The sequence below is a fragment of the Tilletiopsis washingtonensis genome (assembly GCF_003144115.1).
Source record: "Tilletiopsis washingtonensis strain MCA 4186 unplaced genomic scaffold FA09scaffold_21, whole genome shotgun sequence".
In the NCBI taxonomy this organism is placed as follows: Eukaryota; Fungi; Basidiomycota; class Exobasidiomycetes; order Entylomatales; genus Tilletiopsis; species Tilletiopsis washingtonensis.
Genome location: NW_020312018.1, coordinates 245,580 through 270,238, shown reverse-complemented (window position 1 = coordinate 270,238; position 24,659 = coordinate 245,580). Strand labels below are relative to the sequence as shown.

Sequence of the window (24,659 nt, the reverse complement as noted above, 5' to 3'; positions counted from 1 at the left end):
CAGCGCGTGCGGCACGGATGCTGCCGAGCGCAGGCCGCCACTGGACGCGCGCTCTTGCGTGCACGAGAGTCGAGCGTCGGGAATGATATGCAGTAGAATTACAGATGAAGCATGGAGCACTGGACACATCGGCTGCCCGCCGTCATAGGGAGCAACTACAGCTGGTTCTTCTTGCGTCCGGAGCTGCACGAGGCGGACGAGGTCAGCTGGCCCCTCGCACATCGAGACACACGGCATACGCACTTCATGAACGGCCGCAGCACCCACTCGACATCGGCCTCGCTCTGCTCCAGCGTGCCCTGTCGGATCTCGTATGGCCGCATCTCAAAGCGCGGCCCCACCTCCGCCAGCTGCACCTCGCGATGCGACGTCTTGAGAAAGACGTGATGCCTGGCGACACCTTGGGGGGTCAGCGGAAGAGCAAGGCGGGCGTGGAGCGCTGTGCAAGGGAGACGCACCGGAAGGAGATGAAGTCACGCTCGTTGGAGAACGTCATGACGCGCTTGCTGTCCTCCTTCGGCACGGGGAACAAGTACTTGAGCGCATCGCCCACGCGCGTGCCCAGCTTCGAGTTGAAGCCCTCGAAGATGAGATGCGGATATTGCTCGCTGACGGTGCTCTGTGCATGTGCGCTGACCTCGTGCCGCAGCACTACGTTGTTGAGCGTGAAGAGCAGTGTAGGACCGTGCGGGAAGTGCGAGAGCACGAGCGCATCAGGCACACCGCGATGCTCGTGCACGACAAGCAGGTCCGTCATGCCGTTGCTGCGACATGCGGCGCCGAGCTCGTTGACCGTGTAGCCGCCGCGATTGATGCGCGTCGAGTTGGGAATGCAGAGCCGCAGCTCCTTGGCGAACTGCGTGAGGCGAGAAGAAGGATCGCGAGATGTAGTGATGAGCACTTTGGGGTCGTATTGACCCGCCCGTGCGTACTCGGAGTCGATCGAGCTGCCCGGCTCTGGAATGGACGACGTGTCAGAAGGCAAGTCGGGCCCGGAGCTCCGAGCGACGTAGCGGCTACACTCGGGCCAGGGCACCCTCCAGTTTGCGGCGGCAGAATCGATGCTTGGGCGTGCATCGACTCCGAGCGGCGGGGCAGAACAGCAAGCCTTGCTCCGCACGGAAGCGCCAGCGCGCGGTTCCGCAGCTCTGCCAGCCTGCCCAAGGCTGGCTGAACAGCCGCAGCTTCGCGCAACGTTCGTCGCACCGAATAGCCTGCAAGGGGGGCAAGGCGGCCGACTGCGAGCTGGTCCTACCCTTCCTCCCTCAATCTGGCCTCGCTGCATCTCACGCTCCTGCTGCACGTCCTCCGCCACTACGCCCTGCAGCCCATTTGCGTCCCACCCGGGTCCTCTCGTGGCCCGCGGCACTCACCGGTCTGCCCCTCGTCGACCCTCAGTGCCGCCGCGCCGCCCATGCCGCCGAAGTTGCTGCGCCCCTCCTGCTCCAGGCCCTCGGTGAGGTTGCGCGGCACAGGCTTGCCCTCGGCAAGCAGCTGGCGGATCTTCTGCTTGCGCTCGAAGATCTCATGCTCCTTGCTCTCCTGCGACTTGCGGTAGATGTACTCGCGGCGCTCGCGCGAGAGACGACGCAGCATGGTGGCGGAGGCGACAGAGTAGGATGCGTGGCTGTCTGGGTGAGAGCTGTTGCAGAGTGGCGGAACCGGCGGCGGGCGTGGGGTGGAGGAACAGAGGCAGAAGCGGGTCGTCTTCTCGCAGCCGCGGCGGCGCAAGGGCCGCCTCGCGCCAAAAATGCGCGTCACGTGCCGTGCCCTCGATGCCGTGCGCGGCCTCGTCAGCTCTCGGTGCCGCTGCCTGACCTCGCCAGACTCAGCTCCACATCCCTCGGCACCATGCGGCCCACTCTCGCTCCTCGTCTGCGCGCCACGCTCTCCGCTCCCATGCGGAGCAGCCTGCCGCGACCACAAGCGGCGCTGCGGCCCACGGCGCCCCAGCTGCTGCGCGCCACGGCGCCCGCGCCCATCGCCACGCCCATCCTCGCCGGCGCCGCGCTCGTCGGCGGCGGCCTGCTGGCCATGACGCTGATGAAGAGCGGGCCCAAGGCCGCCGGCTCGGGCAAGTGGGCAAAGGGTGGCTTTCAGGGAAAGATGGACAAGAAGGAGGCAGCCATGATTCTCGGCCTGAGGTGAGCACGCGGCAGACGAGCGACGCGGCACGAGCGGGCGTCGTGTCCGTAGAGGCGTGAGATCACGGCTACAGTCGGACGAGGATGCGAGCTGCTGTTCGACATCGATGGCAAGGCGTAGCGCCAGCATGGAGCTACGCAGCTCTGGGGCATCCTGGCGCGAATTGCACAAGGCGACAGGCTTTCAGTGCTCTGCTGGCCCTGGCACGGACAGGCGCGGCTCCCATGCCCTGCTGGCCGCAAGTTTGGACCTGCTGCCGCGAGGCAACAACGGGCGCTGGCCAGGCGTGGGGTTACCTAGCGCCCGGGGAATACGTTCATCCTGTGTTCGCTTGCAGCACAGCCACTCACTTGCCTTCGTGCGAGCGTCGTGCGCTGCTGTCCGTCTCGCAGCATCTCAAGTGGCCGCTGCTGGCGTCTCGCTCGCTTCTCTCCTTGTGCGCTTACATGACGTCCTTCTCTCTCGCTCGCAGAGAAACGGCGCTGACCAAGACGCGCGTCAAGGACGCACACCGGCGCATGATGATTGCCAACCACCCGGACCGCGGAGGCGCGCCGTACCTGGCGAGCAAGATCAATGAGGCCAAGGTGAGTTCCGTGTGCTGAGCTACCGAGACGGATGCAGCGAGGGTCGGAGATCATGGCTCGCGAGGTGCACGGTACGAGGACCGCATCGGTGCGGCTTGGCCACTCGCACGTCAGGGAAGGTGGAGAGACGAAACCTGGGAAGCACTGTGCAGCTGTGCACAGGCGGAGCCAGTCCAGCACCGTTCCCCGACGACCGGCTCGCGCGCGATTGCGAAGTATCGAGTGGAGAGGCGAGCTGAGATCGCCCGTTGCGAGCCGGCGCCAGGACGGACGCGACAGCAGCTGACCTCTCGTCCCTCGCTCTGCTCGCAGGACCTGCTCGACAAGACCGTCCAGCGGTAGCCGGCGCCATGATGCCATCTGTTCGCCTATGCTGCGCTTCCCTTCATCCGTCCACCTCTCATCGCATCTTGTTCTCGGCTGCGTGTAATGCCGTCATGCTTTCTCTGCAGCGAGCGTGAGGTGTGCTGAAGGAGTCTGCGTGCTGTCTTGGCGGGTTGAGGCTGCCAGGGCAAGTGATGGCCCTTGCCTGGCCTGGCGCCGGCGTGTGAAGCATGCGCCCATGCTGCAGCGCATCAGAGGCTGTCCGCGACGTCCAGGCCGCCCTGACTCCTCCACCACGACGCGTCTCGCGTGCCACCCCTGCACCACCGGCAGCTCACGCGTCACACACTCGGGCAGCAGGCGCGGTAAAGGGATGGAATGCGGGCAAGTGTTGTACAGAGTCGTGGGACAGCAGCTGAGCAGAGAACGCGTGTGGGTGGAAGACAGTGTGACGCTCGCATGGATGCGCGAGCGACGCGAGAACCGGGGTGTGGGTGAGGCTAGAGTAGCAAGTGCGTGAAGAGTAGAGGCAGAGCGAGAAGCGGGGGCACATGGGTGGCGCCAGACGCTTTACTTGCTGCTGCTGAACTTCGTCACCGACTTGGTGCCCTCGGAGATGGCGTGCTTGCTCAGCTCGCCGGGGAGGATGAGGCGCACGGCAGTCTGGATCTCGCGCGACGAGATCGTCGACTTCTTGTTGTACGACGCGAGCTTCGAGGCCTCGGCAGCGATGCGCTCAAAGATGTCCTGCACGAACGAGTTGAGGACTGGAGAGGGGGCAGCGTGTCAGACGCTGTGCCGCAGATGCGAGCCCCATCCATTCCACCGCCTTCCCCGTGCTCCGCCCTGTCGCTCCTCTCGCAGCACTCACTGGCCATGGCCTTGTTGCTGATGCCCGTGTCGGGGTGGACCTGCTTGAGGACGCGGTAGATGTAGGTGCTGTACGTCTCCTTGCGGACCTTGTTGCGCTTCTTCTTGTCGCCGGCGGGCTTGGCAGCCTTGCTCGTCTTCTTGGCCGCCTCGGGGGCCTTGGCGGGCGCCTTGCCGGCCTGCGACGAGGGAGCCTTGCCGGCGGTGGAAGCGGGCTTGGGGGCCATGCTGTCGGGCGAGGGTCAGCAGATGCGCGGGCCGTGCAGACGATGCTGCCACTCACGTGAAGTGTGGGGTGGGTTGGTGGGGGGTAGGGGTGGTGAGGGTGTTGAGGCGAGGAGCGGCGATGCGATGTGGTAGAGGAGGGGGCCACAGCAGCTCGGCTCGTGCGCGCCGCTCTATTTGAGCGATGCGCGCGCGGCGGAAGGGCAGCGCCGCCGGCCGCTGCGCTACGCGACGCGTGCGCCGTGGCCTGGCGCAGCGCTGCGCCGCCGCCGTGTGTGCATCTGGCGCACGGCACGGCGGCCCTCGACGGCGCCGCCCGCCATTCGCATGCACGAGGCCGCCGGGCCACGGCGCTGCGCTTTGCTACCTGGCGTGCTGCTGCTGGTGCGCCGGCCACGTCTGCGCGCTGACGAGGCTCGCTGCGTGCCGGGCGTGGACTCGCGGCGCACGTCTCGCAAATGCGGGCTCGCGCGAGGGCCACGTCAGCCTTTAATGACGTGGCCGCCGCCGTGGCCGCGCGTCGGCGCGCTGCGAAATGCCGCGCCGCCCCTTACTCGCACACCTCAGCCCGTGGCCCTCGCACGGCATGCGGCGCCGCGCGGTGGCCTGACGGCACGGTGCGGCGCAGCAGGCCTCGTCGCCGTGTGCGTGTGCGGCGCTGCGGCCGCTGCGCCCCAGCGCCGTTGCGGTGCGCCTGCCCGCTGCCCGCTCGCACGCCCGCGCCGCCGGCCAGACGCGACGCGCCCCCGCTGGCGCCGCGGCCGTCAAAAGGCGGCGGCTGTGCGCGCTGAGCCCGCACCTCGCCCTGCCTCCACCATCTGCATCTTCGCACCGCACCTTCAACCTCAACACCCACCCCACCTCACCCCCCTTCCAACCTAACAACATGTCGTGAGTACAGCCTCGCCTCGCTTCGCCTCGCCTCAGTCTCCAGCACCGGCGCTGCCAGCATCGCCGCGCCCGCTCGCTGCAGCGGCGCTGGCTCGTGCGCGCCCGTGCCTTGGCCGTGTCCGCCTCCTCCATCGCAGCGCACCCCGCTCACCCCTCACTCCTCCCACCAGTTCCGGTGGCAAGTCTGGTGGCAAGAGCGGCGCGTCCGACTCCAAGGCCCAGTCGCGCTCGGCCAAGGCCGGCCTGCAGTTCCCCGTCGGCCGCATCCACCGTCACCTGCGCAAGGGCAACTACGCCCAGCGTGTCGGCGCCGGCGCCCCGGTGTACCTCGCGGCCGTGCTCGAGTACCTGGCGGCCGAGATCCTCGAGCTCGCCGGCAACGCCGCGCGCGACAACAAGAAGAGCCGCATCATTCCGCGCCACCTGCAGCTCGCCATCCGCAACGACGAGGAGCTCAACAAGCTCCTCGGCGGCGTCACGATCTCGCAGGGCGGTGTGCTCCCGCACATCCAGAGCGAGCTGCTGCCCGCCAAGAGCGGCAAGGGCAAGAAGGCCGCTGCCTCGCAGGACTAAGCGCGTCGTCACCACCCTCGACGCCCATCGTTCTTCGTCCCGGCCACTTCTTCACCTGCGCTCTTCATCACCCACGCCCACCCACACTTGCCTCTCTACTCTCTCCCCGGGTCCCCCCGCTGCCGCCTCGTGCTCTCGTGTTCCACACACTGTACTTTCTAGCCCCCAGCCTGCATCATGATTCTGTTACTGTGTCTTCTGCGTGTGCGTCTGTGTGCTCGTCGTTGGTGCTCGTCGTTCGTGCTGCGATGAGGGCGCGAGGCCTGTGCGTCCAGCGAGTGTTGGTGCGCGGCACCGCCAGACGCGCGCCGCGTGTGCTTCTGTGCACAGCGCACAGCATCGCAGCGGCCGCTCGCTGCCAGCGACGCCGACGTTCTGTGTGACCGATTTCTCTCGAGCAGGCGCTGTCCGCAGCGCTGTGGTCGTCATGGCGCTGCGCTTGCTCTCTTTGTCTCCTCCAAACAGCGAGCAGCGTGGCTCTGCGCCGTCGAGGAAAGCGAGCGATATGCTGCGGGACTCAGAGGACGTTGTTCGTCTGACAGGACGCTGCTCGGAGTCTGAGTGGGAGTGCGAGTGCGAGGGACCTGCGGGCGAGCTGAGCATCAGACCATCAGATTCACTGCTGCCGGCTGCTCGTCGCAGGAGGGTGGACGTTCCGCTGCACGATGGCCGTCTTGTTCGCGCCGCGAGCTTGAGGGGCGCTAGGCGAAGCCCACCTCGGCGTCCGCGGTCGGGCGAACATGGATCCTCCCGGGGCCAAGCCTCTTGCATGAAGTAATCAAAGCGCTCTACACGACTTGAGTGTGGCAGCGCTGCCAGCGAAAGAGCTCGTTGCCGACGCTGCAGAGCAGCAGAGCCATGCGGGCCAGCGAGGCGGAGCGTGCATCACTTGTTGGTGCGCGTCGCTCGACGTGCTGGCGCAAGCAGCACCGCCGTCCCTTGCTCGCTTCACGAGCACAAGGCAGCCTCGTTGAATACAAGAATGCCTTCAGTGCTGTCAATAAAGAGTGCTGGAGCTGTCTCGCTACCTCGCCGCCCTGTGACAGGCATAGAGCCCCGAGCATTGGCTCGTCAACAAGCTGCACGCGGTTGCGCTCGTTGGCGAAACTGCGCCTCTCTTGCGGATGGCTCGTCACGCCTCGAGAACACGAGCAATTCAGTAGATTCGTGGGAGCGCACAGAGACACTCTGTCACTATATGATGATTTTGTACCCATCTTCCATCCACCGTACCGTCCAGCAATCGCCTTGTCCAGGTTCGAAGGTGCCCAGGCGTGCGGGGAGCAGGCGCGCGAGGTGTTGGACTTGGTGCAGCGTGGGAGCAGCAGCGGCGCTTTTCCCCGGTGCGCGCCATCGGGCACGCCGCCTGTGCGCATGAGCTCTCAGGAGGCCTCTGCTCCTGTGCTGCCTGCCGCACCGGCCGCGAGCCTTGGTTAGCGTGCCGCGCGCCCGCGCAGGTGCAGGTTGCGCCTCGTTGAGGTGCTCGGGCCGCAACGCTGAGCTGGCTGCCTTCACCTCACACCACATCCACCCACACTCGCTCTTCACGCTGCACCGTCTCACGACCTCTCTCGTCTGGCCAGCAACTCCTCGAAGCGTTGCGCTACGCCTCGCGTCGTGTCGCGAGCAGTGCAGCTCGAAGCACACCACGCGCACGTCAGACTCGCTCGCACGAGCCGTTGCCTCGCCAGGCTCGCCTTTGAAGCCACGCAGTGAGCATCGCCGCTGAAGCGGCGCAAGCTGAGCGCGGCTATCGCCTAGCCGGCCTCTCGTCTGGGCTCTAGGCTTGCAAGCTCGCCAGGCCGAGCCGAGCGCAACTGCCTGCGTGTACTCGACGCGCCGAGGGCTGCCTGCGTCCCGTGCGCAGCTGTCTGCGCAGCACCCGGTAGCAGGCCAGCTAGGTGCTTCAGAGCGCCGCACGGCACCGCTGGAACCAAGGCGTCAGTAGCAGCTCTCTCTCCGCTTCTGGGCGTTCAGCATGGAGGAAGCGCCGGGCGGGCACACGGCGCGTTCGCGCACGCACAGCGGCGCCAGCGTGGGCAGCATGGGCGAGGTGGAGAAGAGCAGGTGCGTACCGTATCGCCACCTCACCGGGTGGGGACCGCGCGTGGAGTTGACTCCTCGAGCACCGACAGCGTGATCATCAAAGTGGGCATGGTGGGCGACTCGCAGATCGGCAAGACGAGCCTGATGGTGCGCTACGTCGAGGGCAGCTTCAATGAGGACTACATCCAGACGCTCGGTGAGTACAAGGGTCTGTGCCGGCAAGAAGTGAGCCACGTTGCCGTGGGAAGGAGGAAACAGAGCCTCGAGCGTCTGCAGTGCGCTCGTGCAGGCGCACGGCGGGCTCATCTTGTGCAGACAGCCACGCTGCCTGGGCCAGCGGCTCTGTGTCTTCGCCTACACACAAGCGTTCGCCACGCACGCCTTTCCACCCCCCTGACCTTCCCTCACTGTCTCGCAGGTGTCAACTTCATGGAGAAGACGATCAGCATCCGCAACACCGAGATCACCTTCAGCATCTGGGACCTTGGCGGTGCGTCATCTGCCCCATCTGCGCTGCCTTGCACGCGGTGCTCATTTCTGCTCTTCACCCTACAGGACAGCGCGAGTTCGTCAACATGCTGCCGCTCGTCTCGAATGATGCAGTGGCCATTCTCTTCATGTTTGACCTCTCCCGCAAGTCGACGCTCAACAGCGTCAAGGAGTGGTACCGGCAGGCTCGGTGCGTGCCCTCTGCTTCTCTCGCTTCGAGTGCCGCGCTGACGTTGGTCATCTACAGAGGCTTCAACAAGGTGTGCATGGCGCGCCTAATCGTGTAGTCTTTGCTCACTCGCTGTCGCAGACGGCCATCCCTTTCCTCGTTGGCACGAAGTACGACGCCTTCGCGACATTCCCCAAGGAGGAGCAGGAGGAGATCACGAAGCAGGTGCGCACTGCTGCACGTCCGAAGCCCCTCGAGCGACGCTGATGTTGATATGCCACGCTGGGCACAGGCACGCCGCTTCGCACGAGCCATGAAGGCGCCGCTCATCTTCTCGTCGACGTCGGCCAGCATTAATGTGCAGAAGGTGCGTGCGATGGCCGCAACACCCTGGCCCTCCACTGACGCATTTTCCGTCTCGTTCTTTGCCTGCAGATCTTCAAGGTCAGCCCGGCTCTTGCTCGGTCATGTCGCTCTGCACCAGCTGACCTCGTGCCCGCATCGTTACCGCCTACAGATCATTCTCTCCAAGGCGAGTCTCTCTCACTGCCACGCTCGCGACTGCTGCTGACACTGCCCTCCCCAGGCATTCGACCTGAAGTGCACTATACCCGAGATTAAGGGCGTCGGCGAGCCGCTGCTGATCTATGTATGTCTCACGCACCTCTCGTCACCCCGCTGCGGCTCACGCTTCCACGTCTCCGCAGGTCGATGTCTAATACTCTCTCGACGCTCTCGGGTCCGCCTTCAATCGGACCGGCGTCTCTTCTCTCTCTCTCATCTTCTCTCGGGTCCGGCACACGTCGTCGTCATTCTCAATTCTCATCAAGCACACACCTCTACATCACATGCGCGCGCGTACAGCGCGCCTCTTATCCTTTCATTCGTTCCTCCAGGTCTCCCCTTTCCATCCTCTCGGCCTCTCTGGGTCCTCGGTCGCGGTCATTCAATTCCCACACACATCACCAGACCCGAGTGCTGCGCGACGGCAGCTGCGTGTTCCGTCAGAGGCTCGCAGTGCCCTCGGCGCTCAGAGCTGCTGCTCACACCAAGCAGCTTCGCATCGCAGGTCCGTGAGCCGTGACAGACTGATCACGCGGCAGCCAGGCGAAAGGCATGAAGCAGATAAAGGTATTGCGTTGAGCGACGGTGACGAAGGTGGGCCAGGGTGGGAGTGAGGTCTAGCAGTTGATGCGCGTGGGAGATGTGGGAGACAGTGACAGGTGAGAAGCCTTTTAGTTACACGGAGCTGAGATACTTTAGCGCGAGGCCGAGACACGCAGGTGTCGGCCCGGCGGATGTAGACTTGTGCAAGACGGCGAGGAGAGCATCGGTTGCCAGGAGATGAGAGCAGATGGGCGCATGCGGGACGCTTAGCGGCCGAAGATGCGCTTGTCGAGGATGCGCAGCGGCACGTAGAGGATGGCGCAGAGGACGAGGCCCTGATGGAGCAGAGGTCAGTAAGGTGAAGCGAGCCAGGGAACAAAGGCAGACGCACCACCTCGAAGCCGAGATCGCCGCTGCGCTCCGCGAGCGGGCCAGTGAAGAGCGTCTGGTCGTAGAAGGGAATCTGCAGGCCCAGGCTGAGGATACCGGCGGCCAGCGCGGCCAGGCCCGTCGGGAGGAGCCTAGGCGAAGCCCACGCCTCGGCATTGTACGAGTCGTAGTCGCCGCGGCGGATGACATAGTGCTCGACGATGAGGACGGCGACGTACAGCACGCTCCAGTAGCCGAGCACGGCGAGGAAGTTGCTGAGCGTCGTGGCGAAGCGCGAGGCACCGACGATGGCCAGCGGCATGGTGATGGCGGTGGCGAGCAGGGGGAAGAGGAAGCGCGGCACGGCGTGCAGGCGCGGGATGGGCAGCGTCATGATCGAGAGACCGAACGAGTAGAACGTCGGCGCCACGTTGCCGATGACAGAGAGCGCCAGGATGACGTTGGCGAAGCGAGCGCCGGCACCGCGACCGAAGACCTCGAGGAAGAGCTCGCCGTTGCTGATCTCCAGCGCAGCCGACCAGGCCGGAACATCAGCGGCCGAGCAGGCAAACGCAGCGCCGAGCATGAACAGCGGCGCTGAGGGACAAAGTCAGCACATGCACAGAAGGCGCAACGCGCCGCGAGAGCCACACTCACTCGTGCTGAAGAAGAAGCCCGACCAGACGTAGGTGAAGAGCTTGACGGGGCTGGTGCGCGGCTCGAGGTAGAGCGAGTAGTCGGTGCTCATGATGCTCCAGCTGATGAGGTAGCCGGCGAGCAGCGAGCCCATGCTGAGCACGGGGCGCGGCGCCAGCGCCGGCTCCTCGGCGGGAATGTGCAGGCCGTCGGGCCCGCTGCCGGCGACGGCGGTGAGCGCGACGAAGACGGGCAGCACGACGAGCCAGGAGTAGCGCTCGAAGAAGTGCAGCACGCGGATGCCGCTGAAGGAGAGCACGAGCGAGATGATGACGCTGACGACGATGCCGACGGTGATGCTGAGGTTGCCGCCGACGGACGCGGCCGCGAGGGTCTGGCCAGCAAGGATGCTCTGCAGTGCAAGCATGAGCAACGCAGCTCAGAGCTGCAGCGCAGGAGAGCCACTCACGTTGAGGATGCAGTAGCCGATCTGGCCGGCGGTGCCGAGCACCACAATGACGGCCACGGGGTAGTAGCCCCACGAGTAGCGGCAGAGCACCAGCTGGCGCATGCCCGTGCGCGGGCCCCACACGCTGATGAGCGCCGGGAAGAGGCAGCAGAAGGCGGCGAAGATGGGGATGACGACGAGCGACGGCACGAGGCCGAGGCCGAGCAGCGGCGCCAGCGTGCCCGAGGAGAAGGAGAGCACTGCGGGGAGCGTGTGAGCGGGCCCAGCGTCTGGCTGGCACACGTCGGCCCAACGCACCGTTCATGTTGGCGCTGGCCCAGAGGAAGCCGACGTTGCCGACGTTTGTGCTGGTGCGTGCCTCGACGGGCAGCGGCTCGATGCCCGTCTGCTCGCACAGGCCCTGCGCGATGCGCTGGACGCGGCGGCGCAGCGAGCTGGACTGCTGCGGCTGCGCCTCGGCGCCGGCGGCGTGCTTCTTGCCCACGCTGCCCTCCTCGAGCGAGGAGGGTGTGCCGCTGCGGGCGGGCAGAGCAGAGGTGGCCATCGTGGGTGTGGTGGAAGGGAAGGATGGCGCGTGAGAAGTGCCGCTCCCATCAGAGGCGCCACTTGCCCGGCCACTTTTGAACCCTCAGCTCGGCGAGCGTGCCGCGCAACGCGCGCGTTCCCACCCGCCACGCGCGCCACGCCCAGCTGCTGCAATCTTCCGACGCAGGCCAAGCTCGGCAAACCTCTGCGCTGCGGGCTTGTCCTGCTGCCGTCTGCAGCCCAATGTGCCCAGCACGGCATCCGCCCAGACTGTGCGTGCTCGCATGACTCTCACCTGAGATCTCTGAGCCAGGCGGTTCAGGCCCCGCGCCTCTGCCCTGCTCCCGGTCCGGCTCGGAGCGGCGCGCGAGCTTTTCTGATGCGCCACGCTGCTGCGCTGCGTCGGCCTCCGACGCTCTGCTGCTCACAGGTTTCCCGCCGGGTGCCTCCAGACGTACCCCTGCGCTGGGCGGAAGCTCAACTTCTTGATGGGCCCTCTGCTGCGTTCTGGGCACGCTGCATCTGCACGCTGGATGCATGCTCATCCGCTGCAGCGCTGCCAGGCCGCCCTCGCGGAATGCTCCGACGCTGGATGCCTGGCTGGCTCCTTCGCGGCTGCCGCTACCGGGGGCCCCAAGCCTCCCGCAGCAGAGTATTGGACCATCTCGAGCTTTTGCCTCGAGCTCAACGTCTGTCGGGTCCTCAGGGGTCCTCAGTACGGCCTCCGAGGCCACCATGTGCAGTCTGACGGTGACCGAGCCTTAGCGGCGCGTCGGCGGCCGAGGCAAGGTTGGCGCCCCTCATCACTTTCGCATGCCTGCGCACCGCTGCCTCACACATGTGCGACTTACAGCAGCATGCACCGCTATCTGACACACGCACGCCCAGCCAGCCATCTAGAATCAGACGTGCTGCTGCAGGAAGAACGGACGACGAAAGGATGGCAGATGTGGGAGGCGTGAGGCTCGTTGGACGCGGGCTGATCACGTGACCGAAGACCAGCAGCGTGGGAACGGCGCTCGTCTTGAGAAAAGGCGAAGACAGACGGCGGCGCGCAGGGCAGTCGCACACGCGAGCTGCGGCTGCGGCCCGCCGCTTCACTGCCCCGCCGCCGCCCCCGCCCGCCGCCCGGCCGGCTGCTGCAGCGCCAGCAGCGCCGCTCGCTGCAGCTCTCCGGCTTCCCTCTACCCACCTCACCCCCCTTGTGCGTACCCTTCCGCTCGCGCTGCCGCCGCTGCGAGCCCGTCACTGACCTTCATTCCATCGCAGATCCTCAAGGTTCGTATGCGTCGCTCGTGCTTCGAGACCGCGCTTTGCTCGGCGCTGGAAGATGCGCGGCGCAGGAAGAACGCTGGATGCTGGCTGGCGACGCTCCATCGTAGAGCTGCCATTGCGCGCGCCAGCAGTGGGAGAGGCGATATCAGCAGCAGTACGCCGCTCTGGCCTCGAAGCTGGCGCACAGCTTGCTGCTGAATGCCGCTGGAGGGAAGGCGCGAAGGGCGGCGGAGCCAGATGGAAGAAGGAGGGCAGCTCTCTCAGCGGACACCGCTCGTGCACGAGGCCGTAGCATCGGCGCCGCACCTGCTGCGCCGCGCCGGCAGACGATCGCTGCTGGGCTGGCGAGTTGCAGGCGCAGGGCATGTCCCTGCTGCCCATTCATGAGTCCAGCCGGCGGCACGGCAAGGCGTCTTCCTTCGCGGCTGCCACAACCTCTCGTGCGCAGGAGCTTACCGTCTCTTCCCTCTCGCAGACAAGATGGGTGCGTACAAGTACGTGGAGGCGATCCACACGAAGAAGCAGTCGGACCTTATGCGGTTCCTGCTCCGCGTTCGGTGAGTGCTCAGACTTGGCAGAGAAGGATGGGATGGGAGAGGCAAAAGGCAGTGAAGAGAAGAGTCGGCGAGATGGAGGATATCACAGGGACAGATCAGCGAAAGCATTGCAGATGCGGCGTCGTCGTCGTCGTCGTCGTCGTCGAGCGCTGCGTTATATCTTCGACGAGCAGCATGCTGATGCCAACCGCGTCCAGGTGCTGGGAGTTCCGCCAGCTGGCCGTGATGCACCGCGTCTCGCGCCCGTCGCGCCCGGACAAGGCTCGCCGCCTCGGGTACAAGGCCAAGCAGGGCTACCTGATCTACCGCATCCGTGTGCGCCGCGGTAACCGCAAGAAGCCGGTGTCCAAGGGCGCCACCTTCGGCAAGCCGGTGCACCACGGTGTCAACCACCTCAAGTACCAGCGCAGCCTGAAGTCGACGGCCGAGGAGCGTGTCGGCCGCAAGTGCGGCAACCTGCGCGTGCTCAACTCCTACTGGGTCAACGCCGACGGCATCTTCAAGTACTTCGAGGTCATCTGCGTCGACCCGAGCCACAAGGCCATCCGCCGCGACGCGCGCATCAACTGGATCTGCGACCCGGTGCACAAGCGCCGCGAGGCGCGCGGCCTCACCGCCACGGGCAAGAAGAGCCGCGGCCACCTCGGCAAGGGCCACCGCTTCAACCACACCGCACACGGCGGCAAGAACGCGACGATCCGCAAGCGCGACACGCTGCAGCTCCGCCGCTACCGCTAAGCGCCGCGCGTCGTCGGCTGGCGCCGTGCTGCTCTTGGTTCCTTCCCTCTCTCCTCCGTACGAGTGGCTTCCCTCATCATCTCCCCACCCACGTCATGCGATCCATGTACACTTCTCACCTCGGCGCTGCAGCGTGCACGCCGGGGATAAAACCCAATCATCAGCTTTGGTACACATCGAGCGTGTGGTGTGACTGGAGAGGCGACAGGCTGTTGGCGATGCACATGCGTTCATTAGATAGGTGCGTCCGCGCTGAATGACGCCTGGTTCCAGCGGCCCCAGCAGCCGCCCATGCCCTGCGGTGCGCCGTCGGCATCCCAGTCCACGTCCTGCTCAGTGGCGGTGGATGGCGGCGCTGGTGCGTTCTCGACGCTATGCTTGGCGCGCAGCTCAAAACTCGAATCCCTCAGCTCGAAATTGGCCGAGGTCGGAGCCGACGTGTGCCTGCTGCGCGAGATCCATGCGGTCCATCACAAGGACTGGCAAGCGAGGGTCAGCTTCGCACGCGAGGCAAGTCGCCACATCGAGGAGACTCACAGATGCGACGCAGCGTGCTCCAGAGGTTGTGCGACTCCTGCGCCTCGGCCAGCGGCGGCGGGCGCGGTGCCGAGGCGCCGTCTGGCACGTTGGGCGCCTCGTGCGACTGCTGCAGCGAAAGAGCAGCAAGCAGGTGCTCGGCAGCCTCGTGGTGTGCGCCGAGGTTGAGGCCTGCGCCGCGAACGGGTCAGCAATCGTCGCCCGAGGTGCAGCAGACAAGCGAGACTCACAGGCGACCGAGAGGTTGTAGATGGCGCGCGTGAACGTTGGCCGCAGCTCGAGCGCCTTGTGGTACGCCTCGATGGCGTCCTCGGGCTTGCCGCTGTTCGCTAGCGTGGCACCAAGGCGGTTCCACAGCAGAAAGTCGTTCGGGCGCGCCTGCAGCGCCGTGTTGAAGCAGTCGCGCGCCTGCTCGTAGCTGCTGTTGCTGTAGAAGAGCACGCCGAGCCCGACCTGCACCTCCGGGTCGATCGTGCCCTTCGCGGCACCCTCGCGCGCAGCCGCCAGGAAGAGCGACGTGGCGCGGTTCAGCGAGGCCCACGGGTTGCCGTCGGTCCCCTGCAGCGGGTCCTTGGTGCCCGAGATGGACTCCGGCAGCGGGTCGGGCTTGAGGTGCGGGTAGGCGCGCGACATGTACCGCTCCAACGTCGAATGCGCAGCGGCGTCGTAGCCTTCGTTGATGTACGAGATGGCCAGCGACTGCGACGAGGGAATGAGCGACACGCAGGCAGGGACAACGAGACAGATGCACTCACCATGTACGCCTCAAGGTTGTTCTCGTCCAGCTTGATCGCCTCCTCGAGCGCGCGGATCGCCTGCGTCTCGCGCTCATTCATGGCCATCGCCTCGCCGAGGCGGCGCCAAGCCTCTGAGCGCTCGCGCAGCGCACGGCTGACCTCGCCCTGCTCGCCGCCAGTGCCGCCCGCGGCGTCGCGCTGCGTCGCGGCCTCAAAGAGCAGCGCAGCGTCGGCAAGCGAGCCGCCGTTGGCAAGAAGACGCAGGCCTTCGGCGAGCGGCGCCTCGTGCGTCATGAACGGGTTGTCCTGCGCGAAGCGGTAGCCGCCCAGGCGCGGGAAGCCATCGACGCCCACAGTGCCGAAGCCGTCGAGCAGCGCGTCCTCGGTGCCGTCAAGGCGTCCAGTCTCATTCAGGCCCTGGATGCCGCCACCGAGTCCGCCAGAGGGATGGTTGTAGAACTCGAAGGCCTCGTCGTCCTCCTCGGCGTTGCGCTCGCGCTGCCGCTGCAGCTCCTCCTCGAAGCGGGCCACGTCGGCATCAGCACCCGACGGCGGCACAGCGCCACCAGCGTGCATGGCGTTCCAGAGCTCCTCGAAGCGGCGGTCGCCCTCGTAGCCGTCCTCCTGGATGTCGCTCTCGAGGCGGTCCAGCGCTTCCCGCACTCGCCGGTCCTCGTCCTCGGCCTGGCCCTGCTCCGGCTCCGCAGCCTTGCCCTTTCCTTTGTCCGCAGTGGCCTCGGCATCGAGGCGCGCGAACTCGTCCTCCCACTGCTTGTCCGAGAGCTCGGTGAAGCGCGAGCTGCTCTGCTGCGGCTGCTGCTGCTGCGCAGCACGATTGGCAAACATGCTGCCCATGCCGCCGCCGATCATGCCCATGCCACCCATGCCGCCGCCGAGCATGCCGAAGCCGCCGTAGCCGCCTGAGCGGGTCGCAGAGGCACCTGGTGCCTCTTGCTGGGGAGCTGAGGCGTGGCCTGCGGACGCGAACTGAGAGCTCCACGCTGAGCCTGGAAGCGAGTATCAGCGCAAAGCGCAGTGCATGGGGCAGACTCTGCTCACCTTGGTTGCCAGACTGCGGGCCCATGTTCATGTGCTGCTGCGGCGCACCACGCCGGTTCATCTCCTGCGCCCAGCCGCCAGATCCTCCAGAGCCTCCGCCACCACCGTTGTTCATCTGCATGCGCTCCATCTCTGCGCGCATCTTCTCGAACTCAAAGGAGCTCGGCGGCGGCCCGCTGAACTGCTGCGGGCCGCCATGCTGTTGCTGCTGCGCGAACCAGGCCTGCGCATCTGCTGGGCCGCCGGCACCGGCAGGGCGCTGGCGGAAGGACGCAGCGCCGGGACCTGGCCCAGCTTCGGTGCGGTCGCCCTGCAGCGAGCGGTCTGCCTGCGAATGCTTGAGCAGCGACGAGAGGCCGTTGGACGGGCCGCAGTCGGCGCCGGAGAGGAACGACATGGCGGAGGCGCGGCGAGCGGCGGAAGCGCAGGCGTTATGACGTTCGAGGAGCTCTTGTGTAGCCGAGCTAAGGTGTGTGGGAGTGAGAGAGCAGGAGCGGCTGCTGTGGGCGTGGCGCAGCGAGGTGTGGGGAAGCAAGGCGGCGGCTGCTGCGCCGTGCGCTGCGGAGTCAGGCGGCGAGTGGAGCCGAGCGGCAGATCTCGCTGGCCGGCGCGTGATTGATGAATTCAGCTGCGGCTTGAATTAAAGCCCGCAATACAAGCGGGCCAAGCTTGTCCGGCCCGAGACGGGCCGGCCTCGCACGGCCGCCTTCTTGGTCCTTCGTGCCTCTTCGCAACCTCCATCATCGCGGGAGCTGGCGACTCTCAAGTGCAAGGCCGCCTCAGCATCAACGACGAGCTCAAGTGGATGGTAATGGTGGGCTTTGCTCGCGACGGACCGCAGTGCGCTGGCAGGTGGAGGGGGCGAGCCAGTTCACGTCACATCACAGCCTCGTCCGCCAGCACCCTCTGCCTCGTCAGCGTCTGCAACGCCGGCACAATGGCAGCTCCGTGCACGCAGCTCGGCCGCCGTCACACGCTGACCTCCGGAGCAGAAACACATTTGATTTGGGACGTATTGCGCCCGAGGCAGATGCCCCTGCCGGGCTCAGCGGTGTCCGTTGAGGCACGAGGGCGCTTGCGCGTATGGCGCGCACGCCCCTTTGCGTGCGAGGAGCATCGAGGGTTCGGTGGGAGAGCGGAAGCGGATCGCCGTTGCGGCCGGCGAGATTAGTTGGTAGAGAGGGAGAGATTACCGAGACGTGCGAGATGCCTCTACTTGTAGATGCTTGGAGTCACTGCCGGGTTTGCTTTTGGAGACGATGCGATGCGCCATCGGAGGCTCGAGAGTCGCTGAGGGCGAAAAGGATGAGGCGAGGATAGCCTTGCGGCGTGAAGGCGGAGTCCGACACGCCGGCAGCAAGGATGCCAGGTGCCCATCAAGGGCGACGCTCGGCGCCCTGGCTGCCGGGACGCGGCGAGAGACGGCGCTCGTTGGAACGCTGCGCATACGCATCCGAGTCTGCGTGCGAGCGGATGGGCGGCGGCGGCAGGCGCGAGGCCGACGACGGCGCATGCGAGCGCGAGTCGTGGTGCGAGTGCGAGTGGTGCATCGGCTGGTGCGCAGCGCTGCCGCCGTATGGCGGATGCGGTTCGTGCCGCTGTTCCATGTGAAGACCACGGAACTCGCTGGCGCGCATGCGGTGCTCATCCTCGGGCCAGCGGCCGTCCATGGGCTCGCGCTGCGAGCCGGCGTGGCCCTCAGGGCCCGATGGAGCGCGAGCGTGCGCATGCGTGTGCGCATACGCAGATGCCGGCGTCGACGCAGGACCCTCCATGGATGCGCGGCGTGCTCGGCCGTAGTCGGCGCCCTGGCTGTTCTGGCTGCCGTCGCGGATGTGCGCAGGCGTGGTGCCGGGCGACGTGACGCGGATGGAGGCGCGCAGCTCCTCGATGGAGACGCCAGGCCCGTTCGGGTTCTCCTGCTGCCGCTTCTTTGCGAGCTTCGCGAAGTGCAGACCGCCTGAGGGTGCTGCATGAGCACCGCGGCACCACTGACATGGCGCTGTTATCCCACAAGCAAAGACTCACATGCGTTGCACACGGTGCGCGCTCCATCAGGACCCCGGCGCCACTCCGGCGTCTCCGCAATGCTGCAGCAGGCGCACTGGCCGGGCGCAGGCGCACGGCTGCGCTTGCGGTACTTGCTCGTGGCCATCTGCTGCTGGTGCTGCTGCTCCTGCATCTGCTGGTGATGGTGGTAGTCGCGCTGCTGCGCCGACATCGGCGCGTGCGAGGAGTAGTGCGCCGGCATCGGACGAGAGGCAGGATGCGCGTACGCATGGTCACGCTCGTCTGCGGACCACTGTGCGTGCGCAGGAGGCTCCGGACGGATGGGGAAGTAGCTGCCGCTCTCGTCCGCACGGCGACGCACGCCGACAGGCGCGAAGGCGTCGCTGCGCTCTTCGCCCATGCCGCCCATGGCTGAAGCATGGTGAGAGACTGTCGGAGCGTGTGAGCATGGCGCATGCAGAGCTCAACCGCGATAGTGTACTCACCAGGGCGAGGGCTGCGCATGGCGGCGGCGCGATGGTCGTCGCCGCTGCGTGGCCGTCTGCCGTCGACGCCCGCTTCATCGCGGCGATGCTGGTCGCGGTACATGTCCTTGTAGCCATGCGTGCCGCTGCTTGCCAGCTCGTCGTGCTCGCCAGCGTGATAGCGCGAGGATGCTTCACAGGCGCTCGGTGCGCCGCGGTGAGCCGACGAGGCAGGCAGTGGCTCGCCGCGTTCGGACGGCGGTCCAGCTGCAGAGGCAAGGAGAGGATGGATGAGCACACAGCACCGCGCGTCGCCGTCGGCGCAACGCACCATAGCGGTGAGATGGTGCCTCGGCGCGGACCTGTGCTTCGTTGGCCTCGCCGGCCAGGCGACCCATGATGGCAGCGACGTCTGAGCCTCGCATCGCCATGGCATCGAGACTGGCGAAGCTCGGCATCTGCCGGCTCTTGAGGTGTGCGCTGGCGAAGCTTTGCAGGTCGCCGGCGAGCGTGTACACCTGCGGATGCGTCAGCAAGCGTGAAGCAGACCACCTGCGCTGCTGTGCTCACCTGTTCGAGACGCTCTAGGGTGCTCTCGAGCTGGTGTGCAGACGGAGCGGACCGTGCTGCGTCGACTTGCGCGGATCGTGCCGTCGGCAAGGCGCGAGAGTCGTCGAGCGATGAGCGAGCCGCGTCGGCCGGCGTGCCCGGCGGCCACGTCTTTGACTCTTCGACGCCGCGAGGGCGCATGGGTGGTGAGCTCCGCGCCGGGTCGGAGAAGGAAGAGGGTGTGCGGCTGCGCACAGCCTGTCCCTGTGGCTGCTGTTGCCGGTAGACCTCGGCGTCGCTGGGTGCGTGGCCCAGGTTTGGGCGCTTGCGCTCCTCGGTCCAGCGCGAGACGGTCGAGGCTGAAGGTCCGGCTGCCGAACGATGAGATGCCGCCGGAGACGGGCCGGTCGCAAAGTACGACGACGAAGGACCTTGCCGTGTAGAGCCTGCCGTGCCGAGGCGCGGCGGACTGCGGAGCTCGGAGCGGCTATGAGTGCTGAGGCTCGGCGAAGGCAGAGGCGGCGGTGCCGAGCCGTGTGGGCCTTGCGGACGAGGCGAGAAGGGCGGCAGTTGACCGGGTCCAGCGAGAGCTGTGCGGTGCGAAGACGACGACGACGAGGCCACTGCGCCAATGTCGATGGAGCGCAGCGGCGGAAGCCGGAGACCCGCGTCCGGCTCGGGCCTGCGGCTCTGCAGCGCCGAGGCCGAGCGAGCGTCGGGCGGCGACGGCGGCGCCGAGTTGTGCGAGTCGTGCGGCCGGTCGGCGTGCTTGCTGGACGTCGCGTCGGCGCCGGCGTCGGGCTTGCTGCGAGCGTGAGCGTCGGCGTCGGCCGGCGGCGCCGCAGCTCCTGCGGGTGCCGGGCGCGGCGAGGTGCGAGGCTCGCCGTCCATCGCAGACGGACACACGCTCAGCGGCGGCTCTTGCACCGACGGCCGCGCGTTGAGGCGAAGCGAGGCGCGGAGGATCCGGGCCCGCGAGGTGCGCTTGCGGTCGTCGTGGTTGGCAAGAAGGCGAGGGCGAGAAGACGCGCGCGTGTGCAGCAGCGAGGCCGGCCGGCCAGGGCTCGGCGCGCCTCGGCAGAGCTACGCCCGACGCGCGGCGCGGCACAGGCGGCTGGCTGGGGCGAGACACACGCGCGCGGAGAGCGAGCGAGCGAGATACCCGGGGCACAGAGGTGGATGCAGCAGCAGCAGCGCGGCAACAAGCTCTGCGCTGCTGGCCGATGACGCCGGCAGAGGAGGAAAATGGGGTCAGCACTGCGTCTCAGCTGGCCGACGTCGAGATAGATGGCGCCGCTCACGTCTATGTCGGGCGCGCCCGAGGAGAGAGTGCGCGCGCAGAGAGAAGCGCGCGTGGTGCCTGGCGCTGCGCCAGAGAGGAGGTGTAGCGTGCGGGTGAGAACGGATGCAGGGCGACGGGAGCGGAGCGGAGGGTGACGAGGAGCAGCGACGACGGAGGGAAGGTGCGAGGGGGACGAGCAGGAGTGCCGGTGGTGGTAAGTATAGATGCGAGAGGGGGACAGGCGCCGCGGGTGCCGCGAGGCGCGGGTGGGAGAGTGCCGGATCAAGATGGGCTCGCTTCTACGCTGATGCTGCTGGCACGGCCGCTCTGCGCCATCGGGCAGCAGGACGGACACGGGATAGCCACGAGGAGGAGCAGCGAGGCAGCGCCGCAGCAGAGACAGCAGCGCCCGGCGATGTCGCTCGGTGCCGGGCTGGGCGTGTGGTGCAATCGGCTGGGCAGGTGCGGACGGGAGCAAGGCGGAGCGAGCGTGTGCGGCGGCAGCAGCTCGCGGGGGTGCAGAGGAGGCCGGCGTGGTGGGGGGGGCAAGAGCGAGCGAGGGCACACGGCAAACAAACGCCCGCAGCGGAGGCTGGCCGGGTGAAGTCGAGTTGAGTGCGAGGGGGAGAGGCGGGCGTGCGCCGGCGGAGGGGCTCGGCGGCGCCCTCGCTGTCTCGCGGCGGAGGTGATACGGCAGCCGCACTGACAGACACACACACACACCCCGAGCGCCGCAGATGCAGAAGAAGCACGGAGCACACGCACAGCGCCCGCAGCAGCAAGGCGCAGCGACGAGCGAGGCCAGCGGCTCGGCGAGCTCGCCGCATCTCTGCCGCCTCTGCTGCTCTCTCGCATCTGCTCGGCGCTGCGATCGGAATGCCCGCGCCGCCCGCGACGCTGCTTGGCCTGCCTGCTTGCTGCCCAGATGCAGCATCCGACGCTGCGGCTAGGGGATGGCGGCGGAGCGCCGTCGGCGGCAGCATCTGCAGGCGCAGCGCCAGCCTGCGCTGCCTCCTCTCGCCGTCGGTCTGCGCGCTGCCGCACCTGCAGCTGCACCTGCATGCACGGCCGGCTGCACTGACGGCTCCTGCGTGCTGCTGCTCGCCGCCGGGCTGAGCGTGTAGGAGAATAATGCCCTGCGTCTGCGTGCTGCGTCTGTCTGGGCGGCGCTGGGCATCGCGGCACGGCGCCTCGCGGGGAAAAGGATGCCCGCCGTAGCGTCACGCCCGCGCTGGCGCTTGCTCGTCCGGCCTGCGCCACGTCTGAGGTGCAGCGCCGCAGCCGAGCCGGCAAGGCAGCATCCGCATGGCGCCCGCCCGCGCCGCCGCGTGGGCTCGCCGTCGATGTCGTGCGCTCGCTCCGTCGGCGCGGCAGCTGCGCCTTGCTCTGCTCCTCGACGCCAGCGCAGCCGAGCTTCGCTTGCGCTTGGGCTGCAGGTGCAGCATCTGCAGCCCGCCAATGCCGCTGCTGCGGCGTCGGCGGGGCTGCTGCCCTTGCGTTGCTCGCGGCATGGCTGCACGCTGCATGCTCGCTGCCTGCCCGTGCGTGCGTGGCGGCGTCCGGAGGGCCTTGGCTGCCGCTGCCGCTTCCGCCGATGCCGTCCCGTGGCGGCGTCGGTGCCGCGCTGCGGGCAACGCGAGGCTTCCGCTGCTCGGCGGCGGGCGGCGGAGCACGAAGAGGGTGCGGCGTGCGGCGCTTCCACCCAGCTCCGCTCGCTCGGGGCCGCGAAGACGGCGCGGCGGCGGATGCAGCGGCTCTCGCTGGCGAGGCGCTGTGCTGGCGCAGCGGCGGCGTCAGGCCGAGCCGCGTCCGCATAGCGGCATGCTCGGCGGCTCCCGTCCCTCGGGCAGCGCATGCAGCCCGCAGGCGGGTTGCGCCGCCGCACCTCGTCCTCGCAGCGGCCACGCAGCGCCCGTTTTAGCAAACGAGGCCCGCTGCCAGCCGCGAGATCTGCGCTGCGCTCTGGCCTTGTTTGCTGCGCCGCCAAGCCGCGTGCATCAGACGACGGAGGAGCACAAGGCTGTACCACAGTGCCAGTGCCGCCCGTCCATCGCTTGTCGGCGGCAGGGGGTCATTGATGATTCCAGCATGACGCTGCCGCTCCCTCTCTCTGCCTTTGCTGCCGCCGTGCCCACACGCTCACGACCTGCGCTGCCGCTGCGCGGACAGCATCCATGCTGATGCGCCAGGCCCACTCCGCCGAGGCAGGAGGGGCGTCCAGATCCGCTAAGCACCACACCAGCCACGCCCGAGCTGCCTGTGTGGCCCGATGGCGTGCCGCCTAGGATGCCGCGCTGGCGCCGGCGTCGCAATCTGAGGTGCTCTTGTCGCAGCGTAGCGTGCCCGCCCGGAGGCCGCAAGCGCCCCTCTCCTCCAGCGCTGGGGGTGGGCAGCGGACTCGCCCCTCGCCGGTTGATCCTGCGCTGGCCTCGCATCTCGCTAGCCCCCCTCTCATGCGGAAGTGCGACGCCCCGCTCGAAGATCTGCCGGTGGAAGTGCAGCTGGAGCATGCCCGGAGCCCACGACAGCGGCATGCTTCGATGCGTCTGCCAGCGTGGTGGTGTCCGACGAACGCCTTGTCCTGCCCTCTGATGCTTGCTGGAGCAAGGCGGAGCCGCCCTATCAGGTGCTGGGTTGGCACGAGCGCCACGCGCGCCTCCTCGCGGGCCACACCTCCATCGCCGCCGATCCCGCAGCGCCGCCGTGCACGGTCCGGCATCCATCCTGCAGCGTCTCATCGCAGCTGCCAGCCGCTGGAGTGCCGATGCCCGCCGAAGGGGATCAGATACCGCGTCCAGCATCCGTGCCGGTCCTCGAGACGCTCGACTCACGCGGCGCAGGCGACTCGGGAGGCGGGAGTTGAGTGCGCCAGAGGGTGCGGGGCAACGCGCAGCGTGTCCGGCCATCTCGCTGCCTGCATGCGCTTCTAGCGCACGAGGTGCATTGCTCCGCTCCTGCGCGCCAGCCGCTCGGCCGCCGAGGGTGGGATGCGAGAAACCCGGGTGGGCAGCGGCAGCGCAGCCGCACGGCCGCGGGCGCAGCGCCCTGCATACGTATAGCGGCCCTGGCCTCTGGCGAGATTGCGTTCTGCGCATGAACGCAGCGGCCAAGCAGCAGACGCAGCGGCAGCGGAGGCTTGCGGGCAGCGCGGCAGTCCTGCCTCGGCAGCAATCTCGGGCAAGATTCCCGGCTGCCGCTGCGTCGTGCGGCTCCGACGATCCCTTCTCCTCGAGCTCAGCCACCGCGGCGCCTCCTCCCTCTCACTCGCCCGCGCGCGCGGCGCGCACCAGACGTGGTCTCATGCGTGTGCCGGCCGGCAGCAGGGGCACGGCACCCCGAATCTGGCAGCCTGCGCTGCCTCGGCACCGCACGCTGGCTCGCACTTGCTGCCGCCGATCTGCCGCGTGGCCCAGGCGTCTCACCTGCCGATGCGATCGTCGTCCGCGCCCACCGACGACGGCTCGCTAGATGGGCGATGCTGCCAGCCGATGCATGGTCCGCCGTGTGCCACCTTGCGGGCGCCGACGGCATGGCACTGCGGCGTCCTCGCGCAGTCGCACCACGGGCGACATCGAGCCACGACGCCGCTGCACTTGCCCGACGAGCTGGCCCTTTCTCAAGGCAGCGCCCGCAGACCACTCGTCGAACGCACCCGAGCCGGCTGCCGAGCGCTGCGCTGCGCTGGCCGCCCGCCTGCACCCTTCGCGCTCTGGTGATGCAAGGCCGTGTGCTGCGTGCACATCGCATGATGCGGGCCCTCGGCGAGCGTGCAGGCTGGGCTCATGCGTTGGCCCCCCCGTGCTGCGTGCTGCATCTGCATCTGCGGTACCGCTGCTGCCTGCATCTGCGGCCGTTCTGCCTCGGTGCAGGCGCGTGGGCCCCAGGCATGAAACCTTCGCGCAGGCGGCCAGCGCGCCTGTGGTGCGCCTCTGTGCCGAGGAGAGCGCCGACAGCGGTGCACAAGCACCCAGCCAGACGCAGCAGGCAGCCGCTCCGGGAACCCGTCTTTGGAGCGCCGGCTGCCCG

At 67.6% G+C, this 24,659-nt stretch overlaps 14 protein-coding genes across 14 annotated transcripts; 7 read left to right on the top strand and 7 right to left on the bottom strand.

Annotated features, from left to right (window-relative positions):
• Positions 1–73: 73 nt before the first annotated feature.
• Positions 74–1,685, bottom strand: FA09DRAFT_331973 (putative IMP4-component of the U3 small nucleolar ribonucleo protein). Its single transcript, XM_025743257.1, has 4 exons — positions 1,374–1,685; positions 459–957; positions 244–390; positions 74–183 (listed from the first exon to the last, which is right to left on the bottom strand). Exons 1-4 carry the CDS (start codon positions 1,594–1,596, stop codon positions 156–158), a joined length of 897 nt encoding a protein of 298 aa, XP_025595931.1. The 5' UTR covers positions 1,597–1,685; the 3' UTR covers positions 74–155.
• A 295-nt stretch (positions 1,686–1,980) lies between these two features.
• On the top strand, positions 1,981–2,732 carry FA09DRAFT_291796 (hypothetical protein; the record flags this gene model as incomplete). Its single annotated transcript, XM_025739990.1, has 2 exons — positions 1,981–2,144; positions 2,618–2,732. Coding segments are annotated over 2 exons (279 nt in total), but the record flags the coding sequence as incomplete, so codon positions are not given.
• A 463-nt stretch (positions 2,733–3,195) lies between these two features.
• Positions 3,196–3,749, top strand: FA09DRAFT_135842 (hypothetical protein). The gene has a single exon (XM_025739101.1). It carries the CDS (start codon positions 3,295–3,297, stop codon positions 3,574–3,576), a length of 282 nt encoding a protein of 93 aa, XP_025595929.1. The 5' UTR covers positions 3,196–3,294; the 3' UTR covers positions 3,577–3,749.
• FA09DRAFT_340968 (histone-fold-containing protein) lies at positions 3,627–4,153 on the bottom strand (the record flags this gene model as incomplete). Its single annotated transcript, XM_025744384.1, has 2 exons — positions 3,627–3,823; positions 3,928–4,153. 2 exons carry the CDS (start codon positions 4,151–4,153, stop codon positions 3,627–3,629), a joined length of 423 nt encoding a protein of 140 aa, XP_025595928.1.
• Positions 4,154–5,037: 884 nt separating this feature from the next.
• FA09DRAFT_335254 (putative histone H2A) lies at positions 5,038–5,615 on the top strand (the record flags this gene model as incomplete). The annotated part of the gene is made up of 2 exons (XM_025743760.1): positions 5,038–5,042; positions 5,213–5,615. The coding sequence occupies 2 exons, from the start codon at positions 5,038–5,040 to the stop codon at positions 5,613–5,615; spliced, it is 408 nt and encodes a 135-aa protein (XP_025595927.1).
• Positions 5,616–7,106: 1,491 nt separating this feature from the next.
• On the top strand, positions 7,107–9,426 carry FA09DRAFT_331970 (putative ras-GTPase). Its single transcript, XM_025743256.1, has 11 exons — positions 7,107–7,682; positions 7,751–7,857; positions 8,080–8,151; positions 8,217–8,340; positions 8,398–8,410; positions 8,461–8,544; positions 8,612–8,686; positions 8,755–8,763; positions 8,837–8,851; positions 8,906–8,968; positions 9,027–9,426. Exons 1-11 carry the CDS (start codon positions 7,594–7,596, stop codon positions 9,036–9,038), a joined length of 663 nt encoding a protein of 220 aa, XP_025595926.1. The 5' UTR covers positions 7,107–7,593; the 3' UTR covers positions 9,039–9,426.
• FA09DRAFT_322268 (hypothetical protein) lies at positions 9,427–11,479 on the bottom strand. Its single transcript, XM_025741048.1, has 5 exons — positions 11,198–11,479; positions 10,901–11,139; positions 10,453–10,843; positions 9,818–10,392; positions 9,427–9,761 (listed from the first exon to the last, which is right to left on the bottom strand). Exons 1-5 carry the CDS (start codon positions 11,442–11,444, stop codon positions 9,693–9,695), a joined length of 1,521 nt encoding a protein of 506 aa, XP_025595925.1. The 5' UTR covers positions 11,445–11,479; the 3' UTR covers positions 9,427–9,692.
• A 1,146-nt stretch (positions 11,480–12,625) lies between these two features.
• FA09DRAFT_135625 (hypothetical protein) lies at positions 12,626–13,086 on the top strand. The gene has a single exon (XM_025739100.1). The coding sequence runs from the start codon at positions 12,756–12,758 to the stop codon at positions 12,990–12,992; it is 237 nt and encodes a 78-aa protein (XP_025595924.1). The 5' UTR covers positions 12,626–12,755; the 3' UTR covers positions 12,993–13,086.
• FA09DRAFT_331968 (putative RPL15A 60S large subunit ribosomal protein L15.e) lies at positions 12,695–14,101 on the top strand. Its single transcript, XM_025743255.1, has 2 exons — positions 12,695–13,257; positions 13,455–14,101. The coding sequence occupies exons 1-2, from the start codon at positions 13,181–13,183 to the stop codon at positions 13,993–13,995; spliced, it is 618 nt and encodes a 205-aa protein (XP_025595923.1). The 5' UTR covers positions 12,695–13,180; the 3' UTR covers positions 13,996–14,101.
• A 53-nt stretch (positions 14,102–14,154) lies between these two features.
• On the bottom strand, positions 14,155–16,877 carry FA09DRAFT_311876 (TPR-like protein). Its single transcript, XM_025740678.1, has 5 exons — positions 16,329–16,877; positions 15,288–16,276; positions 14,763–15,231; positions 14,533–14,703; positions 14,155–14,474 (listed from the first exon to the last, which is right to left on the bottom strand). The coding sequence occupies exons 1-5, from the start codon at positions 16,723–16,725 to the stop codon at positions 14,386–14,388; spliced, it is 2,115 nt and encodes a 704-aa protein (XP_025595922.1). The 5' UTR covers positions 16,726–16,877; the 3' UTR covers positions 14,155–14,385.
• Positions 16,878–17,044: 167 nt separating this feature from the next.
• FA09DRAFT_135599 (hypothetical protein) lies at positions 17,045–17,601 on the top strand. The gene has a single exon (XM_025739097.1). The coding sequence runs from the start codon at positions 17,134–17,136 to the stop codon at positions 17,497–17,499; it is 366 nt and encodes a 121-aa protein (XP_025595921.1). The 5' UTR covers positions 17,045–17,133; the 3' UTR covers positions 17,500–17,601.
• Positions 17,602–18,247: 646 nt separating this feature from the next.
• On the bottom strand, positions 18,248–18,483 carry FA09DRAFT_301121 (hypothetical protein; the record flags this gene model as incomplete). The annotated part of the gene is made up of 2 exons (XM_025740359.1): positions 18,248–18,288; positions 18,357–18,483. Coding segments are annotated over 2 exons (168 nt in total), but the record flags the coding sequence as incomplete, so codon positions are not given.
• A 138-nt stretch (positions 18,484–18,621) lies between these two features.
• On the bottom strand, positions 18,622–20,567 carry FA09DRAFT_135602 (hypothetical protein). The gene is made up of 4 exons (XM_025739098.1): positions 20,477–20,567; positions 19,373–20,414; positions 18,824–19,320; positions 18,622–18,767 (listed from the first exon to the last, which is right to left on the bottom strand). Exons 2-3 carry the CDS (start codon positions 20,240–20,242, stop codon positions 18,997–18,999), a joined length of 1,194 nt encoding a protein of 397 aa, XP_025595919.1. The 5' UTR covers positions 20,243–20,414; positions 20,477–20,567; the 3' UTR covers positions 18,622–18,767; positions 18,824–18,996.
• On the bottom strand, positions 20,535–21,778 carry FA09DRAFT_135606 (hypothetical protein). Its single transcript, XM_025739099.1, has 2 exons — positions 20,653–21,778; positions 20,535–20,564 (listed from the first exon to the last, which is right to left on the bottom strand). The coding sequence occupies exon 1, from the start codon at positions 21,693–21,695 to the stop codon at positions 20,916–20,918; it is 780 nt and encodes a 259-aa protein (XP_025595918.1). The 5' UTR covers positions 21,696–21,778; the 3' UTR covers positions 20,535–20,564; positions 20,653–20,915.
• Between the last annotated feature and the right edge of the window lie 2,881 nt (positions 21,779–24,659).

What these genes read in the sequence shown, in the direction of transcription:
- FA09DRAFT_135625 (XM_025739100.1), top strand. Translation starts at nt 12,756, where the DNA reads ATGCGCGGCGCAGGAAGAACGCTGGATGCTGGCTGGCGACGCTCCATC.
- FA09DRAFT_331968 (XM_025743255.1), top strand. Translation starts at nt 13,181, where the DNA reads ATGGGTGCGTACAAGTACGTGGAGGCGATCCACACGAAGAAGCAGTCG. An exon ending in CGGTTCCTGCTCCGCGTTCG is followed by an intron (nt 13,258 to 13,454) that starts GTGAGTGCTCAG and finishes AACCGCGTCCAG; the next exon opens with GTGCTGGGAGTTCCGCCAGC.
- FA09DRAFT_331970 (XM_025743256.1), top strand. Translation starts at nt 7,594, where the DNA reads ATGGAGGAAGCGCCGGGCGGGCACACGGCGCGTTCGCGCACGCACAGC. An exon ending in GGACTACATCCAGACGCTCG is followed by an intron (nt 7,858 to 8,079) that starts GTGAGTACAAGG and finishes ACTGTCTCGCAG; the next exon opens with GTGTCAACTTCATGGAGAAG. An exon ending in CAGCATCTGGGACCTTGGCG is followed by an intron (nt 8,152 to 8,216) that starts GTGCGTCATCTG and finishes TTCACCCTACAG; the next exon opens with GACAGCGCGAGTTCGTCAAC.
- FA09DRAFT_331973 (XM_025743257.1), bottom strand. Translation starts at nt 1,596, where the DNA reads ATGCTGCGTCGTCTCTCGCGCGAGCGCCGCGAGTACATCTACCGCAAG. An exon ending in GGTCGACGAGGGGCAGACCG is followed by an intron (nt 958 to 1,373) that starts GTGAGTGCCGCG and finishes CGTCCATTCCAG; the next exon opens with AGCCGGGCAGCTCGATCGAC. An exon ending in GTGCTGCGGCCGTTCATGAA is followed by an intron (nt 184 to 243) that starts GTGCGTATGCCG and finishes CGCCTCGTGCAG; the next exon opens with CTCCGGACGCAAGAAGAACC.
- FA09DRAFT_135842 (XM_025739101.1), top strand. Translation starts at nt 3,295, where the DNA reads ATGCTGCAGCGCATCAGAGGCTGTCCGCGACGTCCAGGCCGCCCTGAC.
- FA09DRAFT_311876 (XM_025740678.1), bottom strand. Translation starts at nt 16,725, where the DNA reads ATGTCGTTCCTCTCCGGCGCCGACTGCGGCCCGTCCAACGGCCTCTCG. An exon ending in CCCGCAGTCTGGCAACCAAG is followed by an intron (nt 16,277 to 16,328) that starts GTGAGCAGAGTC and finishes ACTCGCTTCCAG; the next exon opens with GCTCAGCGTGGAGCTCTCAG. An exon ending in GAGCACGCTGCGTCGCATCT is followed by an intron (nt 14,475 to 14,532) that starts GTGAGTCTCCTC and finishes CTCGCTTGCCAG; the next exon opens with TCCTTGTGATGGACCGCATG.
- FA09DRAFT_135602 (XM_025739098.1), bottom strand. Translation starts at nt 20,242, where the DNA reads ATGGACGGCGAGCCTCGCACCTCGCCGCGCCCGGCACCCGCAGGAGCT. An exon ending in CCCTAGAGCGTCTCGAACAG is followed by an intron (nt 19,321 to 19,372) that starts GTGAGCACAGCA and finishes ACGCATCCGCAG; the next exon opens with GTGTACACGCTCGCCGGCGA.
- FA09DRAFT_135606 (XM_025739099.1), bottom strand. Translation starts at nt 21,695, where the DNA reads ATGCAGGTGCAGCTGCAGGTGCGGCAGCGCGCAGACCGACGGCGAGAG.
- FA09DRAFT_322268 (XM_025741048.1), bottom strand. Translation starts at nt 11,444, where the DNA reads ATGGCCACCTCTGCTCTGCCCGCCCGCAGCGGCACACCCTCCTCGCTC. An exon ending in GGGCTTCTTCTTCAGCACGA is followed by an intron (nt 10,393 to 10,452) that starts GTGAGTGTGGCT and finishes TTTGTCCCTCAG; the next exon opens with CGCCGCTGTTCATGCTCGGC. An exon ending in GCGATCTCGGCTTCGAGGTG is followed by an intron (nt 9,762 to 9,817) that starts GTGCGTCTGCCT and finishes CTGCTCCATCAG; the next exon opens with GGCCTCGTCCTCTGCGCCAT.
- FA09DRAFT_135599 (XM_025739097.1), top strand. Translation starts at nt 17,134, where the DNA reads ATGGTAATGGTGGGCTTTGCTCGCGACGGACCGCAGTGCGCTGGCAGG.